General features: G+C 41.6%; 1 protein-coding gene across 7 annotated transcripts in view; it reads right to left on the bottom strand.

Annotated features, from left to right (window-relative positions):
* Positions 1 to 20261, bottom strand: part of DMD (dystrophin) — a 6826337-nt gene that overhangs the window by 6271398 nt on the left and 534678 nt on the right. For all 7 annotated transcript variants that reach the window (XM_078657819.1, XM_078657824.1, XM_078657821.1 and 4 more), the window contains exon 4: positions 1942 to 2019. In XM_078657819.1, the coding sequence (XP_078513945.1) occupies positions 1942 to 2019 (78 nt within the window). The remainder of the gene's footprint in view (positions 1 to 1941; positions 2020 to 20261) is intronic.

Here is a 20261-nt window from a genome sequence, read left to right as displayed (position 1 = left end):
TCTCTGCCAGAGAGTAAGCCAGAGTATTGTTTTCTCCCACCTGCCATGTTGCAAGGGTGAGAAACAGACTGCATTGTGCTCTACTTTTCTACAAAAACACAGCCCAGGCAGCATGTAACGCTAACTGCTTCCTGTCCTGTGTACAGTGAAGAGACGAAAACGGTCTTCGGTTGCTTGTATTCAGGTTCAGGGAGGAAAGGCTTGGCACTTCGGGCTGGGCTGTTCCCATTAGAGCAGGGTCAAGAATGCATTGCATTGCATATGGCTTGTCCCAAACTGAGGTGGAATGGTGTGCAAAATAACGATGGACTAAGATGAGGCCATGGTAATTAGCAGTTGCTGAGATGAATTCAAGCATTCCATTCATCACTTTTTTATGTACTTTAAAAATAATTTTCCATTTGGCTGTGCCACACCTAAGTGTAACTCGACACTTTTGGCTACTCGTCGTTTCGAAGTGTAGATTTGTCCCTAAGTATAGACTTACATGTCTCCACACCTTTAAATCGGTATAGACATCTCTTACAATAGGATTTACCAGTGTAAGCTTACTACTAGTAACTTTACACATGTAATGGTAGATCACTACAGCCACTGTGGAGAGTTACACATGGGAACCTACAGTGATAAATATTAAGTTTACTATCAAAATAATACATAATATTAAATACAAATTAATATAAAACATTTAATGCTACCCTAGAACTAATAAAATAAGACATTGCAGCGCATTAACTCATTGATCTAAATGGGTATTAAGTAATCAACATATATTAAAATATGTAAAATACATTAATATCATTTATAAATAATTAGGTTTAAACAATTATTTTCAAATTCAAATTGTATAAAACTTCGAAAAATTTACTTTATTAACATTAGCTTGTTTGGATTTATTTTTTTTGTATTTCCCTGTCTTCATTGTTTTCTGTGGAAATGTACTGCAGTGCCTGTGACTATGTATAGTACTTGACTTACTCCGAGGGTGGGATGGAGCATATTTACACCTGCTTTAATGCTGTATAGGGCTGTGGTAAATAGATAGAAGGCTATTTTGTGAATAGCAGTGGTATTTCTCTTTTGTGGATTGGCGTTCATATTAGCATGTCCTCACATAATTTCCTTCTTACATTTCCTAAAGCCCCTTTCATTTAGGAGTAAGTATTCCCCATTTTGCTGCTAATCCCACTTGTTCCTCTCACATTTACTACGGCAACATATACTTAACTGTGCCCCGATCTCCACCACTGTGGTGGAGAACTTCACACAGAAGGGTTGAGGTCTCTGGCCATAGGTTTGTGAATAGCATTTTCTACTACATGAGTATTACTTCTGTAGTGCTACCTTCCATACTACAAAATGCATATTGTGATTAGGCCCCTATATAATGTAGGCAGTGCTGGATGAAGGCTGGCTTCCCTTATTAATCTGAATAAAAATGACCCAGAACACAAAGTGCAAGCTATGGAGATGCAGTTAACCAGATTTTAATTCCCAAACAAATTGGAGAAAGTTAAGATCAAGGGAAAGTGCAGTCCCTACATCTTTGACATCTGGCATGATCTCTTTTCTAGACTGCTGACCTGCTATAACAGTTCCTCTCTTCTTCACGCTTGTATAGATTTATGGTGAACTTTAAACACAGAATTTATAGTTGTTGACCTACCTTCCAGGAGCATTGCACAAAAAAGATTAATTTATTACTTGAGCATGTTCGACAGCGCACTGGCCATAGATTTCGCAGAATCTGAATTACATTTGGCACAAACAGATTGTTTTGAAACACAGCCCCTGGGTAAGGCTGAGTCACATTAATAGCGATTCTTTGATTTATAACTGGCCTTTGAAGCTTGCATTCTGCTAACAGGGTTTGAGCTCTGCCTTAAAACATTCAGTACACTGTCTGCAGAAGGTTCTGACCTCACCCTTGTGATTACTTACATTATTTCTCTGCAAGACCTGTAGTGCTTTGTTGACATTGTTCAGAGCATGAACTCTGGTGGAACCCCTTTCTTTCCCCTGTAAGAAAAAGAAAATAACTTGTATTAGCTATAATAAAGACAACCATACCTATACCTTCCCATCTGTTTCAAACAATAATGTAATGTGTAAACACATCAATAAACATGCCTTCCATATGTATCAATCAATATGTAGGACCTTTTGATACTGCGTGAATGCAAAGGTGGTGAATACAAACGATGATGATTATATGGGTAGAAATACATATAGAGTATTATTCATGGACCACAAAAAGCCCATTGACAAAACAGAGGAAAGAGAAAGAGAGAGAGAGAGAGAGGGAGAGAGGGAACATATTAGTGCATGGAAAAATGCACTTATGAAAAAAACAGTGTGGGACTTGATTGCAAAGCCATATATATCTTTAAACCTACATTTATGACTGAAGTATATTCCTTTTATGTCTATCAGGAATCCACAAAATGATACCTTACCGGCTAAAATGTTTTATTACAGTGTAATATTTAATAATTATTCTTTCTTTATTTGGATGACAACACATCCATAAAAAGATACAATAAAACAGTCATAAAAAGCAATACAAGCAGGTAAAAGTACACAACGGGTTAAGACAAAGCAAGATACTAAGAACCCCACAAATCTATGGTTAGGTACCCCCATCCCGCTAATATTAACATCATAATTACAAAGCAATAGGGTTAAATCAATTCTTGGTAACCTAAATCTGTAAACTTCCTGCAAAAAAACTAATCACAACAAGGAGGGTATGGGGTTTGGTAGCAACTGTAAATGCAACAGTGCCACTTTTGCCAGTCTAAACTTCAAGTTCTTAAGTAAGGGCCAGAGGAATCATTTTCTTGGCACTGAGAATAATTTACAGAGTAAAGCAGAATGGAGCGTGTCCTGTGGAAATCCAGTATCGCAGCCACAGGGGTCTCTTTGGGATGAGGAAAAAAAATTCCGCTGGTGAGGCTAAAAGATGGTGAAGTTGGTTAAATCTAAAGCGCAAAATTAAAAATCTATTATGGGCGCTAGAAAGTGCACTAAGGTATGGTTCCATACGTGGCTCAAACTTTAACATTACATAAGCCCTCGCTGAGGGTTTACTAAGCTCAGTATTTTTGCCCTGGCCAGTGACAAATGTATAGTATACCTCTTTTGTGCTGTTCAAATTCCCAGGGCATAAAGTGCCATGTGCAAAAAAAAGGTCTGGCCTTCCTCTGACCTGTGCAGTTTCCTTAATATAACGTATCCTGTGTAATATTTGTACAACACTATAATTCACATTTTACAAAGTGGGCAGATTCAGTGAAGAGGGTCTATAGGCAATAAAGGTGGGCAGCTGTGCAGGTATAGAGAGATGAGGGACTGGCTGAAAAAATGTTACATATGGAAGAGGAGAATTAGAGAAATGTGTCAACAAAAAAATTTAAGGACAAGGGGTTGGTGTTCTAGGAAAATGGAGGCATTGGGAGGCCCTAGTAAATGAGTAACAGGGAGGCACATTAGGAGGGGGCACAGGGACAATCAAACGTTGCAGTAGAGAGACATTGCAACTGAAAGCAATAGGTCATGGTAAATAGCGAACATGAAACAGTACACCATGGACTCCTCTTCACACTCACAGAGATTTGGAGACGGTCCGCAAGACTGACCAATCCTTCAGCTCCCTCTCTATGAATCCCCCCAAATTAAAAACATCATCGAAGACAATTACATGTGCTGTGCAGAGGACTAAAAAGTGATGTCAGTGATGTCATCAATTATGTCATTTGAGATGTCACGAGTGATGTCATAGAACAGGTCATGAGAGATGTCATGTAAGGTCATGTGTAGTTCATGGCAGTGGTGTAAGTGCTGCTAACTATAACTGGTGAATTTCTGTGTTTTCCTTAGTCCAAAAAGCTAATGTTGTTATCGACATTCACCTACCCAGCTATCTTCCTCCTCACAGAGATTCGGTTTGAACCTGGGGGTGGACTCTTTGGGCGCCCCTGCTGGCTCGGTGATAGGGCCAGGTGTCCCACCTCACCATACATAATATGTTTGGCCCAGAGGGTGGGTTACTCAGGGCTTCTGATGGCTGAGGGAGGGAGGCTATGCACCCTCCTCTCTACTAACAATGGGGTGGGCTCCCTGGGGCCTCTGGAGGCTCAGGGAGGAGGGCCATACAGCCCCCTCCCCATTATGAATATAGCCCTGGAGTGGGTTCCCCAGGGCTTTCAGTGCATAAATGCAGCCTTGCCGCCATTTTTATTTTTCAATCCCTTTTTATTTATTTTGTGGCTCGAGAGGTTCTCTCTGGGTCCCCCCCCCATAGGGCCTAGGGGTCAGAGTATCCCTACCCTGTCCCATATATCTTGTTTATTTATATTTTCTCAACAGGGGACTAAGTCCAGGGGGCCTTTAATGACTTCCATCATCATTGTTCTCATGTTGCTGGCAGTCAATCTCTCCTTGTGGGAGTCTAACTCCCACAGGAGTGAGAAGGGCCAAGGGAAATAAAACTCACAGGGCCAATTGGAACGCTCTGTTTATAAATTGACACTCCAGCGAGAGTCTCTCGAGAATCTTGCGGACACAACTGCCTAAATATACATTTATTTTTTTACATAAAACCATAAAAGTACAGATACAAAACTTTTCACATATAAAATACCTTCATATCGACACTATACCAGAAATAAAATATTTGGGAATAAAAATAGAGAAACTTTACAACATTCATGCAGAACATTATGAGCTTCTCGTAAATATTACACCAAACAATACGCATTTACAATAACACATTAAATTAAAGAATCAATACGTGTTATGAATCTTAAGGTGCTTATAATATAATTCAAAGCAGCATATAAGATTTCTGGGGTGCCCAATTCATAAAGGTACCCCAGGGCATGTTCATAAGAACTCGTACCAATTGTTAAAAAAAACAAAGGGTGAAGAAACTGTCTTCCTGTACAGTGTAAAAAGAACAAAATAGAATAAAGTGCTTGGTGCAGTGTTGTGCAAATCCATCAGAGGGGCATGGAGGAAAAGAAGAAAACCAAGTGCCCTCTTCAAAGAAAGCTACCAAGAAATGTAAATTATGAAGGTGAAGCCTTGTCAGCAAAAAGCGTTGCCTTTCATTGAGAATTATCTGTAGGTAAGGTACCGACTGAAGGGAAAAAGGTCAGTGGATTTCCCTGACTGTAGTGCTTCTATTCAATCCCTGGGCCAAATCTCTATATTTATAACAAATTCCTTTAATTCAGCTAGATGAGACCCCTCCAAGGCATTCTGGACTAGAAACATATTCTGGGACACCCACCTTAATAAAACTAGGTTTAATATATTTCATCCAGATAATTTCTAAAGAATTGTATAGGGCCAAACAGTCACTTAAAATTTGCATAAGGAAATGGGGTTTGGGATTTTTCCGAATTTTAAGCCAAAGTAACAGTGGCTGCAGTTTTAATTAATATTCCAAATTAGTTAAGCCCAATTCTTTGTGACAAAATGAGACAGGAGTCAATTGTTGAACAGCCAGAAGCCTTCTTAAAAATTTGTTCTCAGTTATTTAGGGGGGTTTACTATTGGAAATACCCCAAACACAAGCACCAAACGAAACAATAGAGAGACATTTACTTTTGAACACATACAACAGTTCTTCTATTGGCTTACGCCTGAGTCTTTTAGAAAATCTAAGTTGAAGAGCTCTGATATTGAACGGAAAATTTCCATTAAAATCAACATCCACTAGGACTCCTAAATATATAAAATGTGAAGTTTTAAAATTTCAGTACCCCCTAAAAAAAGTTTTATTTGTTTTGGCTAACTTTGGGGCACATTTCCTTATAAATGAGTTGTTCTGATTTGTCTTTAGTCCCACATTTCCATTTAACTATTAAAAGCATCAAGTACAATTTGAAGCACATTAGCATTTCTGGCTATGAGTACAGCATCATCTGCATAGAGTAAAAAAGGGGCATTTCATGAGGGAAATTTCGACAAGTCCCTCCCCACACCACACAGATGAGCCTCCAGACCATTTATGTAAATTAAAAAGAGAGAGGGGGGCAAATGCAAGCTTGTCTTACTCCTGCTACAGAGGGAAAATCATCTATAAGCTGCCGTTCCCTACTAAATCGTACCTTAGCTGTGGTGTTCACATGAGCCTAGTGAGCAAGTTGATGATAGCACTTTCAATCCCTAACTCAGCCGTAATAGACCAATTTAGCATGATCTACGGTATGGAAAGCAGATGTTAGGTACATAAAAGCAAGAAGGAAACAAAGCTTTTTTTACATGTTGTGAGAAGCTGGCCTGGTATATGATGTCCACTAATGTAAGTGGGCACTTTGCACCAGTCCAGACAACCCTTATGGTGATTTAGTAGGGACTGACAAGGGTAACCCAGTATCCAATCTGGGATGTACCCAAGTACTGAACACAACAATGTAGGGAGAAAGCAGATAGACTGGGGTCCTGTTCAGCAGGATCCCAGTCAGTCTAGTCAAAAACCGGCCTAGCACGAGGCAAAAAGTGGGGGTACATATGCAGAAGGATCCTACCTTCCTACACCTTGGTATACTTTTGGATGATGAAGGACGTATTCCAGGATTGCTCAAGAGATCCTAGGCCAGGTCAGCTGAATTGAACATCTGAGAGTGCTAGAGACGCCAATGCCCAGTCCTCCAGTTTATCCAAAATCACCCTGCCCAAGATATTTACAGTGCTGTCCAGCAGGGAGATTAGGTGATTGAAGTGAGGTTAGTTCTTTTCCCCTTAAACTTCTCAAAACCTACTGAACCAAGTTACACCGAATCACAAAAAGCACAATCTGCAGACACAGATGCAGCTTCCTGCCGAATTCATTGTAATTTCATTTAGCAGTTTTTGGTAAAGCCTTGTGGAGCAGCATCATTTTTTTCTCCATCCTTTCTTGTTTGACCAGCCCACCTATATACATATACATTTTTACACATGCCCACATGTACGCATGTGATGTAACAATATTAATGTGATGTGGTGCATTAACAGTACAGAAAGTGCATTCAGTGTTTAATCTCGACATATATGTGTGTGCATAACTAATGTTTTCATACAGTCACAGCGAATGGCAGTTCCTATATGTACATCTGCATTTGTATAGTTTGAATAGTGATATGTACATCTGCATTTGTATAGTTTGAATAATGATGATTAACTCGTACAAACTCAGTTATTTATTGAAGTGTACTCCACATTTATATTGCAACTGTGTATATATCCTTAATCATGCATTTAACATGTTAAGTAAACTAAAGACCTTCAGCATTTGGATGCAATGTTTTCATTTCCAATGAGAAAGTTTGCCTGGGTTGTGTTTTTCTCTCCTCTGCAGGTGCACTTGCACAAGCTCATGGTTAAAGAAAGGATCATTGTGCAGCAGAGATAGTGAGGCTCGAAAGGAGTTTTATCGGCGAGGTAAGCTAATGAGCGAAGGGAGGAAGATGGTCCATGTTGTGTCTAAGATCTAAAGGAATGCAAGTACGTTTAGTGTGTGGGGATCAGAAGAAAGGAGTCTAAGTGTAGTTGCCAACATTTCACTGTGAGAAGGTCGATGAGTTGTGGAACACATGACATGAGTTCTCAAATGTTCTTTGTGGGTTTAAATGAGTAAATCAGCATTGCGGTTTGGTCAGATTCCCTTCAAACTTTGAGAGGTACAGACCTCTTTGCAACATCTCTGTTGCATCGCTTCATGCTATACAATATTATTTTCCTTTAGAGAACTTTTACAGAGGTTCTGCTATGCTGACACCTTTCTCTCATTTAATGGATTAATTAGGGTCTCCTCATCTGGTATTATTTTGGGTAGTTTTAGGTTAGGTGATTCAGATTTTCCTCATGCATGACAGGCAAGAGGACAGCAAATCACATACTGATCATAAAATCCTTTTTTCAATATCAGGTATCACTATTACTGAATTTCTTGTATGTTTTATGTTGCTAAGGTTAAAATTAATTCATAGTTTTGGCCTGCCTGTAGTAATCCTGTCTTTTTACAATATATTCCTGAGACTGCTGTATATCACCCTGGCTTTGAATTTGCATCAAATCCATGGTTAATCTCATCTTCCGAGTCAGAGATTTACTGTGTGGCCAAATGAGTTACACTGTGATTGTTAAATTGCAGTTGTACCCAACTCCTTTTATTGCTCAGGCACCTAGAAAGTTCCATTGCAGGAAACAAGGATGAAGGAGTACAAATACTATGTGTTGGCATTTGTCTAAAGAAGTTTATGGAAAATGCATGGGGATTTTGCATTTTGGGGCCCCCTCTTTTTCTCAGTCTCTGGTTGGCGCGTCACCCTCAAACAGTCCAGGAGGGAGGTGAGGGGGCTAGACTTTTTTGGGGAAAGTTTTGTGAGGTTTAGTCAAATGGGGCCAAAGTTATTAGCCAACTAAAAAATGCTCTTTCTATGAAAAGCAGACTGTCACTAGGTAATATGTATATATCCTTGAGAGAAAGAGATTTATATGTTATGCATCATACCTATTAGCAAACTGGATTCTTAAATAAATGCATCAGAATTGAAATTTGCAAACTGTGAGTTAACAGTAAACTCTTTTTTTCTCCTGTAAATTTTGTTATGCTCTTGTTAAGAACATGGAAAATGGTCCTTTCATTGTGGTAATATAGTTGTGAATATTTGCTAGGGGGACACATTTATTTTCATTGCCATGGTGTAAATACATAAGCGCATATGTGGGCCTTGAAATCTCAAGTCCCACTGCTAGACTTTACAGGGCAAGCCCATAGCTACAACTTACCAGTTTCTCTATCTGGATGTAACATTTTACTTTCAGGGAAGCTGGGCACTGTACCTGTTAAAAAGGATACTGACATTTTTTAATGCTGCGGGTTTCTGCAATCAGAAGAAAATCTGTTAGTTCACTTTTAGAAGTGTATAAGAGAAAGTGTTTATCTATTTTTAACTTACAGCTCAAGAATGTGGGAATACAAGAATGTAAGGGCACTGCAGACAGAGTAAAATAGGCCCTGCATGTGTATTTTGGGCCTCCGAGCTAGCAGCCCAGCATATGCAATTGAAGAAGTGCTGGGTCTTGCTTATGTGGAAGACTATATCAATCTTCCTCCACTGGAGTTATGGTGTTCGATCTGGTACAACTTATAGGCTATCTTTCACAGTTAGGTTTTGTAAGATTGTCCGTCTTGTGACCACGGGTGTTGGATTCCATGGCTCTCCAATATCCAACAAACAATACGGAAACTGGGTAAACCATCAATCTTCTCCAATCCCAGGGCATTAAATGTCAAAGAAAAGGGATGTCTATAAACGAACTTTTTAGCCCAGAAGAAAGAGGAAAGGGAAGAGGCAGAATTAAATAAGATATCAAATATTGAACACCTTGCGTTATGCTCAACCCTTGGTGTCGGGCCCTATCTGGATTTAGGGCCTGATTTAGATCTTGACGGACAATTTACTCTGTCACTTCATTGACAGATATCCCGTCCAGTGACATATAAATCCCATAGCAAGTAATGGGATTTATATTTAGGCGGACGAGATATTCGTCACCGTTGTAGCAGAGTAACCCATCCGCCCATAGTGTTTAACGCATGGGGGGGCTTTTGAATTAATTTCTTCTATAATTTGTATTCTGTGACATTTTTGTTCTCAACGTATACATATCTGTTGTGTGCTTTTCTAATCATTCTCTAATGATCGAACAAAGCTTAATTGATTCATATGAGCAAATATCAGAGTAGCGTTGAACACTGATTCCTTTTATAAATATTCTCAGCTGAAATTCAGCTGTGAAGGCAAGTAAAAAATACTTGAGTGCTATTAATAATAATAACAGAAATGTGTTCCGTGGGCTATTAAAGAAAATTATTGTTGCGGCTAAGTATCTTTAGTAGTTTCAGGATCTTGTGGATGAAGTTAGAGTGTTTGGTACAGTACCAAATGTATTTTTACAGGGCTGGGCAAGCTGAAGTCACAATTTACATCAAACTTGCAGTCCATAGTGAAGTCACTAAATATGACAAATTCTCCCATAGCTTTGTTCCAGATATGATTTTTCTTCTGAGTACTGATCACGTTTTGTACTGAGAAACAGAACACTTTTATTAGATGGAAATATTTCTCCATCCTAAGAGCCAAGGTTACAACACTTATTACTGTTCCACACAAACAATTGCCCTTGCAGGGCAGACACCCTAGCAAAATGGTGCTAGGGTGCCTGTGTTGGGGCTAGGCAGCTTTTTAAGCGCCAGCACGAGGGGTAACGCAGGGGTGCGCCACATTCTTGTGAATACAGTGCATCCCTGCATTTTGAAACTGTTGGGGCGCGGGGTTATCAAGTTTGGCTTAACACCTACTTCACCAGTTTCTTTATTTATGCCCCCTTGTTTCTCCATGGAAAAAAGGTCAAATAATCAGGAGGGTTTCTCGTTGCCACCTGGAATAAGGCCCTTAACCCGTTGGGTGCTGGTGACGGAACCACTCGATTTCACGCCTGTGCTGAGCGTTCCATTGAGCAGGCAGGGCCGTGACGGAACCCCTCCGTCACAACCACAGCGCGCCCGAGGCTCGTGACGGAGTGGTTCCATCACGAGCCCCCGTCCCCCCTAGCGCTGCGGCGGAATTACCGCCGCAGCCAACGGGTTAAAAGTACGCTCATCTCACTAATATGGCACTGCCCGGTTAATGCAGCCTGGCACACGCTGAGTATTTTTAAGTAGGAACAGGCTTGATCTGACATAAACTCTCCAAGCACATGTCCCAAATTCTGTATCAAAAGGAAGAAATATGGATCTTTCCCAGGCCATGCATATAATAATACTTGCGAAGCAAAGAAACACATTGAAGCAGAAATAAACGCACACCATAATGATATCAGTCAGGCTGTATTGAATTTCACTACATCTGTTTTGAAAGTACAAATATTCATTAGCAAGCCCAAATGCCCTTAAATGTGTCCCATAATAAAATCAGATCGTGAAAGATTTATATAACAGGGTGCATACTAAAATGATAGATTGAATATAAAATGTCTTATTAAGGTGCTCAACCAGAGCTCTCCCATCTCTTTCAATTACTATCAGTTTGCTGTTGATGAAACGGTAGCAGGTGGGAAGTGCAGTTCATTTATTTCTGAAAATAATGAATTTCTCGAAGTAATTCTAAGGTGAAAGATGCACTTGGAAAGAAGAATTGAAACTTATTTTAAAACAGAGTGGGTTTCCATTTAATTAACTATAGACACATACATTTAGAATACTCCACAGAAGCACTTTATTACGACAGCAAAAGCTGTAGTTGTTTTCAGGCAAAGGAGCTAACATTCCATGAGTTAGAAGAGCAACAGACACTGAACATGACAGTGCATCAAACATTGCCTTTACATCTTTACCGAGTATGGTCCAGGGAAAAATTTTCTTAAGTGTCTCTACAACTAAACCATCTATAATTAGGAACGTTTCTTGCGAACTGTCCTTTTACCAGGCACATTATTCTACCTCTAAATTTGCTGCACTTGTGAGAGGTCCTGAACTCACTAATTCTTAATTGAGAAGTTTTGCAATGTTTTTACTTTTGAGGAGATGGCAAGGGCGTCGCAATCAGAGGTGCAGCCAATGCAGTTGCACCGGGGCCCAGAAAAGTGAGGCACCTACACCTACTCTGCACTACTGACTCTTTCAGCTTTGTAGAGCAGGCTGTGTGACTTGCCCAGAGGCTAATGGTTTAAGTGGTGAATTGATGTGTATGTATGATTGTAGTTGTTGTGTAGTGGGTGTGTCTGCATGAAATGAAGACACAACACCGAGCGGGGGTTATTAACTTTATTCAGATACTTTGGGAACATCCGATGTGCTCCTCGCTCTACACTTGTATGTCTCAGCTCTACCTTTTTCTCATCCATGGCTGGGATAGGTTACTTCTGTATTCTCCCACCCGTACTAGGTCTTAGAGTCTGCCTGTACTAGTCAGACTGTCCCCCAATTTTAAACATGTACCCAGTCCTTCTCTCGAGAAGCCTTCGAGGCTACATCATGTAGTGGTCCAAACGAATGCTCTTCTTCAATAGGAAAACATCCTTCACCCTCAGTCCACTAGAGGGGCCTGTCAGCACCTCAGGATTTGTGGTGTTTCTGCTGCAGGTTGCTTCCTCTGTGAGGGAGAGTGGTTGTCTTAAAGTGTGATGCATTCCATGAGTTGGATTTCCCGGGCGTGTTGCACTAACTGTGTTACTTTTCATCAGAAGTGGTTCGATAACATATGCAGTATCCGAATTTCTCCACTGTTGAGTTCTGACCACCACCCATTCAGCAATCCCGGGGACTATTGTGTCCACTTGCCGGTTGGTGTCAGCATTTAATTTAATCTTTTCCTTCTTCTCGTTGTCTGTGATCTTGATTTTGTCTGGGACAAGTTGCTGTCCATTACAGATGTTTTGTACAGATGGATCTCCCAAACATTATGGTGGCTGGTCTCTCACCCGTTGTCGAGTAAAGGAAGGTTCTGTATGATCGTAGGACCTGCACTGTGCTTTTTCAAGTGCTAGGCTTTTTCTGTACCTCTCTGTACAGCCTTCTTGAGGGTGCCAGTAAATTGTTTAACCACACCCTTGGCATGGGGCCACAGCAGCGTCATCTGGCGGTGTTCCATTACCAAGAGACTTGCCATGTCCGGAAACACTACTGTTGAATGTAGGTCTGCTGTCAGACTTCTGCATTTTCAGGAGTCCTCATGTCGCAAAGATGCTCTCCAAGGTGCGGATTACCTTTGCAGCCCCAGTCGATGAGATTATTTTGACCAGTGGGAACCGGGAGTATTCATCTATCACCATGAGTAGGTATTTGCCGGTCATGAGCAGGCTCAAGAAATTGACCGCCACTCGATACCACGCAGCATCAGAAAGTTCTGACATCTCTAGTGCCAGCTTTTTCAATGCCAATGACAGGCACATGCACGTGGCATGCTCGTCATTCAGCCTGTACCATGGCATCTAGCTTCAGGAACCACAGTCTTTCACACAAAGCTCTCTTGGTGGCATCCATTCCCTGATGCCTTTCTTGTGCTAGTTCAGTAACTTATTTGCATAGGCTCTTGGTGATTAAGATTCTCGACCCCCTCATTATGAACCCCTCTTGTTTCACTGCTAGCTCCTCCTTGACCTCATCCTATAAGGTCTGGATCTCCTCCAAGGCACCACACAAGCCTCTGCTGTGGTTCCACTTATGTGTCTCTTTGAGATGCTTGTCTGGCATAAGATGTATGTCTTCTTGGTGGAGATAACTATCTTTAGAACAAGGAGGCACGGCATATGTTCATGTTGACTAGAAAGTGGAGGTATTCCTCAGCCACGGGCCTGTGCTGTTTTGTCTGTCACATCTTTGTCTTGAAAAGTAGTCAGCAGGGTTTTGTTCTCTGCCAGGATTTTCGACTATGACATAGTCATTCCAGGAGGCGTTTACCCCATGCTTCAATCCTGAGTGTCATTTTTGCTAGGGGATACCCATAAATCATGAAGAGTGCCTGGTGATCAGTTACAATGGTGAACGATTTGCAATATAAGAATATGTAGAAATGTTTGCAAGCTTAGACAACCGCTAGGCTCTCTTTCTCCAGTTGAGAATACGTTCTCTTGGTGTCTGAGAGAATCCTGCTGTCGAAGGCTACCATTAGTCGCTGGCCTTCTGGTACTCCGGTGTGTTGTGCTATAATAGCCCCCATTCCGACTGGGCTGGCTTCTGTAGTCACCTCAATGTCCAGTTTTGGGCATGGCAGTCGCCTTCTCAATTGTTGTTTTTTTTGGGGGGAAACTTTGGTCACACTCCAGTGATGACAGGAAGTCTACTTTTTGTCTTGTGAGGAGGCACAGTGGAGCGCTGATGGTGGCATTGCCCTGTATATATCTGGCACAGTAACGCCATCCACAGGATGGATCGAAGCATGTTGACAACTTGTGGTGGGCTGGCAGTGGTGAGGACCATTACTTTGTCTGGATTGAGCATCATTCTTTGCTCTGAGAATATGCCTGAAGAACTTCAGTTTGTTCTTATGGAACTCACATTTCTCTGTATTAAGCGGGAGCCCTCTGTCTTTGAGTGGGTGAGGGGCCTTGCCCATTGCTGCACTGTGTTCTGTGTTCCAAATACCAACATTTCGTGACTGTAGTTGAATGTGTTTGGCACCAACTGGATGACTCAGCTGATATTGGAAGATTTGCACTGCCAATAAGATGATGGAAATCATCTTACTTGTATCGGGAAAGACCCAGATGTGTGGAGAAGGTTGTGATGTATCAACTATGTTCCTCTACCGTTTTCTGATGGTACCCTTTATATAGGTCAAGGTTGGCGAAATGTTTTGCGCTGTTTAATTAGATGATCATGTCAGCAATGTGTGGGCCTGTGTGGCTGGCCCACTTGATTGCTGTATTCAGCAAACGCATATCGATACAGATCTGCACATCACCCTTTTTGCCCTTTTCAGCACGACAACTATCAGGAACACCCATGGGGTGGGGCCTTTTGAAGGCTCAATCATGTTGACCTGGAGGAGATTTCTGATCTCCTTCTTGTAGTAATCTTCTATGTCTGCTTAGGAATGTGGAGCACTCAACACCTTGCATTCTACATTTCTATGTATGCTCTGATCGTTCTACCTTCTGTCAGTTGCTGTTGACTGGCCAGAGGGACAGCTGCGATATCTACTCTGCTCATACTTAATAAATGTACCAATATATATATTCAGATGTTCCTCCGAGCACTCAACAAATATTGTCTTTATAAAGTATTCAAATGAATACTTTATAAAGACAATATTTGTTGAGTGCTCGGAGGAACATCTGAATATTTGACCATTGGTTGCTTCGGAGGTTGTGGTAACCAATCTCCCTCCTCTTCCTGAGCACCTATCTTACATACTATTTTGAAACTAACTACTTTACCTATACATTGCTGTGCGCTCCTATTAACCGTTACCATTGTTGCTGTTGTTCACCAATATATATATAATTCTGGTGTGGACCTACTTACTACATTTTCTGGCGACGATCTGGCCGAGTCATTAAGAGAGAGTAGCGTAGCTGACGAATTCCGGCGTGCCTTCTTAGGAAAGAAAACCCGAAGTGTTGCAGTGAAACTAAAGAAAAAAAAAAGGAAGAATTGCGCAAACGGACCAGTCTCCCAACTAATAACCGCGCTGCTGAAACAACTGTGAGTAAAACACAGTAAATTAACTTTAATATATTTGCGGTGACAGTTGGAGAGTGCGCGAGCGGAGGCGAGCTGTGACGTGCACACATCGCGAGTCAGCAAAGTTTTCAGTGTGCTCGATTGCCAATAGAAAACTGCAAGAGTCACGCAGAGCACGCTTAGAAAACAAGCGCTATTGACTTCCAAAACAAGCGTGAAGACGACGCGACGGCCGTTTTGGTGATCAAAAATAAACAATCGGGTAATTCAGTATATCGTGTCACATCGTGAGGAACAGATGTCAACATGGAGGTGTTAATTAGCATCTAACTTTCAAGTAGCAGAACTTGAAAAACGAAGAGCGAAAACTTAAGGGATATTTATATAGAATTTAAAAAAAAAAAGTTTTTTTTTAACAAAGAACTTTAATTGATCTAAAAGACGTATAGCTCTAACAACATCATTACCTCTGAGGACATTGGAAAGAGACTGGTGAGTCCATATATATATTTGTTTTTTTTTCTTCTCTATCTTTTCACGACATAATTCAAGTACAATGGCCAACCAGGGTACAATAGTGACACCTCCAGTATTTTTACCTTCACCAGGACCACTCTCTGTAGAGTGGGAAGATTGGTTACCAATGTTCGAGAAAGGTGTTGGTTATGTGTGGGGTGAAACTCAACAAATGTGTTTCGATAGTATCAAAAGAGACATATGTGGGGCAGATGTTCTTACGCCTTTCGATACCAAATTACGGTCTGTTCTCACTGTTGATGCAAGTGCAACCGGATTGGGGGCTGTACTAGCACAGATACACAATGGAAAGGAAAAGACCGTAGCATGTGCATCCAGAACACTGACAGTCTGTGAAAAAAATTATTCAGTGATAGAACGTGAGACTTTAGCTGCTGCTTGGGCGTGTGAGTATTTTAGGATCTATCTATGGGGATCCAAATTCATATTAAAAACTGACCACAAACCACTTATCGGTGTATTGTTACCAGGAGGAGATACCAAGTGCTCAGCAAGGTTGATGAGGTTAGCGTCTCGCTTGCAGGAATTTTGTTATGATCTAGAATATATCCAAGGTTGGAGGAACATTCAGGCAGACTGCTTGTCAAGGTTGTCACTTGATTAGGACACAGTAGACAGAGAAGCAGTGATTAAGAAGGAGAATGAAGGTGCCGTTGCTGTGATACAAGATGTCTTGAATGTGTGTGAACCACAAGCATTGACCAAGGATGAATGGGTTGACGCTATGATGAAAGATAGTTCTATGTCTGAACTTAAGAAATTGATACAACAGGGATGCAGGAGAGAGAGCACTATTCCCATTTCTGTTAGACCTTTCGTAAAATTAGTAGACGAGCTCTCTGTATATGGAGATATGTTGATTATGAGAGGAGATTTAATCATTCCTCCGATTTCACTAAGACCAAAGTTGATGATGATAGCGCATGAAGGGCATTTGGGGCAAACTAGAACTAAAAAAAGACTTAGAATGAATTGGTGGTGGCCAGGGATGGATTCAGACACTGATGCTTGGGTCACTAAATGTACGCTTTGTAAGGAAAGTGACAAACGATTAAAGGTCAGTAGTCAAGCCACTCATGGTCATATTACTGATCCAGGGTTGCCCTGGCACACGGTGTGCATGGATTTCATAGGTCCTATGAATAGCCTCAGGGAGAACTTGCGTTTCGGTGTAGTTATGGTAGATGTACATTCAAAGTGGTTAATAGTAAAATTTACAAAGGACATCACTGTGTTGTCTACAATAAATGTTATGAAGAACATTTGGCATGAGGAAGGTATACCATCTGTACTGTTGACAGACAATGGTACCCAATTAACATCAACTGAGATGAAAGAATTTTTATCCACGTGTGGCATTAGGCATAGTAGGACTTCGCTATATAATCCTCAAGGGAACGGCATTGTTGAGAGGGCTAACCGTTTAATCAAGGGTATCATCCAAATGGCAGTTTCCAATGGAAAAGATGTTACCTCTCTAGTTTCAGAAATGTTGTGGGCCTATCGCTCGAGTGTACACAATGCCACTAATAAAACACCTTTTGAGATTATGCGTGGGAGAGTACCGAACACAAAACTTGTTCCTACTTGGTTGAAATACTTGTTGACTAAGGACACGGATAAAGTCTTACTAAAGCTTAATTCCCTACAAAACAATGCAAGTGTCAGTAGGAGGCTTGAAAGGAGAATTTTTGTAGGCGATTGGGTGAAGATACGTTCTGGAAGACTGGGAAGTTCGTGGAGAAAGTATGTAGGACCATTCAAAGTTAAGTCCATGCTACCCTATGGGGTGATTCTTGAAAACGGTGACAGGTGGAATTTCAGGAAGGTAGCACTATATCAGAAGGGCTGCTTAGATGCAGATGATGAAATCAAAATTAATAGTCATGAGAATGTTTTAGATAGCACATTTCTAGGCATGACTGACAATGATATGATTTCTCAGGACAATCGTGCTTCGTACAGTGTTGTAGAGGGAGGAGGTGATGACCCTGTTTCTTCTCTTATTTCACCAGACTCATTGGACGTCATTCAATCTACTCGAGAATCACGAATGCTTAGAAATCGATGTCCACCAGGTTATCTAAAAGATTATATTTGCAAGTAATCTAAGTTTAATAGATACATATCTCATTGTTGTTAGAATTTTATTTATTACATGATGCACTACTCTTACTCATTGTATTTACACCTTTTGTTTATTGCTTAGAGTTCTGAGATGAATTGTTTATGTATACTTAAAAGTTTTAATTGTTTAAGGAAAGAGGATATGTAGTAATCTTCTATGTCTGCTTAGGAATGTGGAGCACTCAACACCCTGCATTCTACATTTCTATGTATGCTCTGATCGTTCTACCTTCTGTCAGTTGCTGTTCACTGGCCAGAGGGACAGCTGCGATATCTACTCTGCTCATACTTAATAAATGCACCAATATATATATAATTCTGGTGTGGACCTACTTACTACACTTCTCCATGCTTCCTGCAGATGGAATCCTACCCGGTGTTGCTTTTGCACCACAGAGTGAACAGCCTCATTGATAGGAAGATTGACCTGGGTGCCTTTTAGTTTTCCTAGGTACGTCTCTGAAGAGGGATAGGAATTTTTGGGTGACTCCATGGCTGGCCTGTATGTGGTACTTGATGGAAAACAGGCTCATCTCTGAGGCTGTGACGAAGCTTAGGAGGCATGCCCATGATGTCTTGTCTTGTAAAACATGTATGGTGGTTTTAGTGACGGTGTCTCTGTGTGCATTGGTGGCAGTGAAGGATCCTTGGTTGTGTAGAAGTTTGAATGCAACCCATGTAAAGACTTAAATGTCTGACCATGTAAGGTCTTGAGTGGGCATGAGCTCTGTGGAATGATCAAATGGCATCACATTGAGGAACATCCCATTATCAACAATGGAGGGTATTGAGTGGTCATTTTGCTCCCAGGTGGACTATTGACATTTGGCTGTGGGCCCTTTTGGCTTCATGTGCCAGGGTGTTTCATCTTCGGTATGAACTTCCATGAGTCCTGAGTGGAGAGTGGTATTCAAGCATACAACTCTCAGTGCATACGCCTATTTTTCTACTATGTAGACTTTGGCAGATGTTGCACATTCCTCCTCTCTGAGAATTGTGGTGAGTTTTCCTGTGATGTGTAGAGGCATTTTCTTGACCCAACAGTAGATCTTCCTCCAAGTCACAGCCAGCAGTGGTGGATTTGGCAGGCCTGCCAGATGTTGATTGCTTATTATGTTGACTGTGGCACCACTGTCAAGGATGAAATGCATGCCATTATCCCCCAACATGAGTGTGACAGAATGTCGCTGATCCACTTGGCCACTCGTGGAGTGCATCACAAGATATTTCTCCTCCTAGCTCTTGCTCGCTGATGATTCAGTGGATGGTGCTGAGGATGAAGTGGAGGGCTGTCATCTGGACATCTATGAAATGTTTAGCACATGGTGTTTTGTAGTGTCCCTTGATCTATGGTGACGTTTACTTTCCCTTCTTTCTTTAGCCGGTTATTTGCCATCATGTGAATACAATAGACCACATTTGTAGCTTGGCCAGGGGTGACGCTGGATGGAGAGCAGTCATTGTCTCTGTGTGTTTTTGTGACCAAGTGTGTGTCCCTCAGCATGTGACTCTGAAATATCTCCGACTAGTTCAAGTTCAAGTTTGGGCATTTATATAGCGCACTACTCACCCAGAGGGTCTCAAGGCGCTAGAGGGAGGGGTTCACTATTTGTCGAATAGCCAGGTTTTCAGTTCTTTTCTGAAGGAGATGTGGTTCTGAGTAAGGCGGAGGTGGGTGGGGAGTGAGTTCCAGGTCTTGGCAGCCAGGAAGGAGAATGATCTGCCACCCATGGTGGTTTTACGGATGCGCGGGACTGCAGCGAGGGCTTGATTGGATGATCTTAGTTGGCGGGTGGGAATGTAGAAGGACAGTCGGGTGTTGAGGCATTCGGGTCCCAGATTATAAAGGGCCTTGTGTGAGTGGGTAAGAAGGCGGAAAGTAATTCTCTTGTTGACGGGAAGCCAGTGGAGGTTTTTTAGGTGTCCGGTGATGTGCTCTTGGCGCGGGATGTCTAATATGAGTCTCGCTGATGAGTTTTGGATACGCTGGAGCTTTTTCTGCAATTTTGTTGTAATTCCGGCGTAAAGTGTGTTGCCATAGTCTAGTCGACTCGTGACCAGTGCATGGGTGACAGTCTTTCTTGTCTCGAGGGGGATCCAGCGGAAGATCTTTTTGAGAATGCGAAGGACGTTGAAGCAGGAGGACGATACGGCGTTGACTTGTCTGGACATTGAGAGAGAGGAGTCTAGAATGAAGCCAAGGTTACGTGCATGGTCTGTGGGTGTGGGTGCTGATCCCAAAGCGGAAGGCCACCAAGAGTCGTCCCAAGCTGAGGGGGAGGATCCTAGGATGAGCACCTCCGTTTTGTCTGAGTTGAGTTTTAGGCGGCTCTGTTTCATCCATTCGGCTACTTCTTTCATACCTTCGTGAAGATTGGTTTTGGCGGTGTTGGGGTCTTTGGTGAGGGAAAGGATT

This window comes from Lissotriton helveticus, chromosome 8, assembly GCF_964261635.1.
Source record: "Lissotriton helveticus chromosome 8, aLisHel1.1, whole genome shotgun sequence".
Taxonomy (NCBI): Eukaryota; Metazoa; Chordata; class Amphibia; order Caudata; family Salamandridae; genus Lissotriton; species Lissotriton helveticus.
The sequence above is the reverse complement of the archived record's forward strand: the minus strand, read 5'-3'. Positions and strand labels throughout refer to the sequence as shown.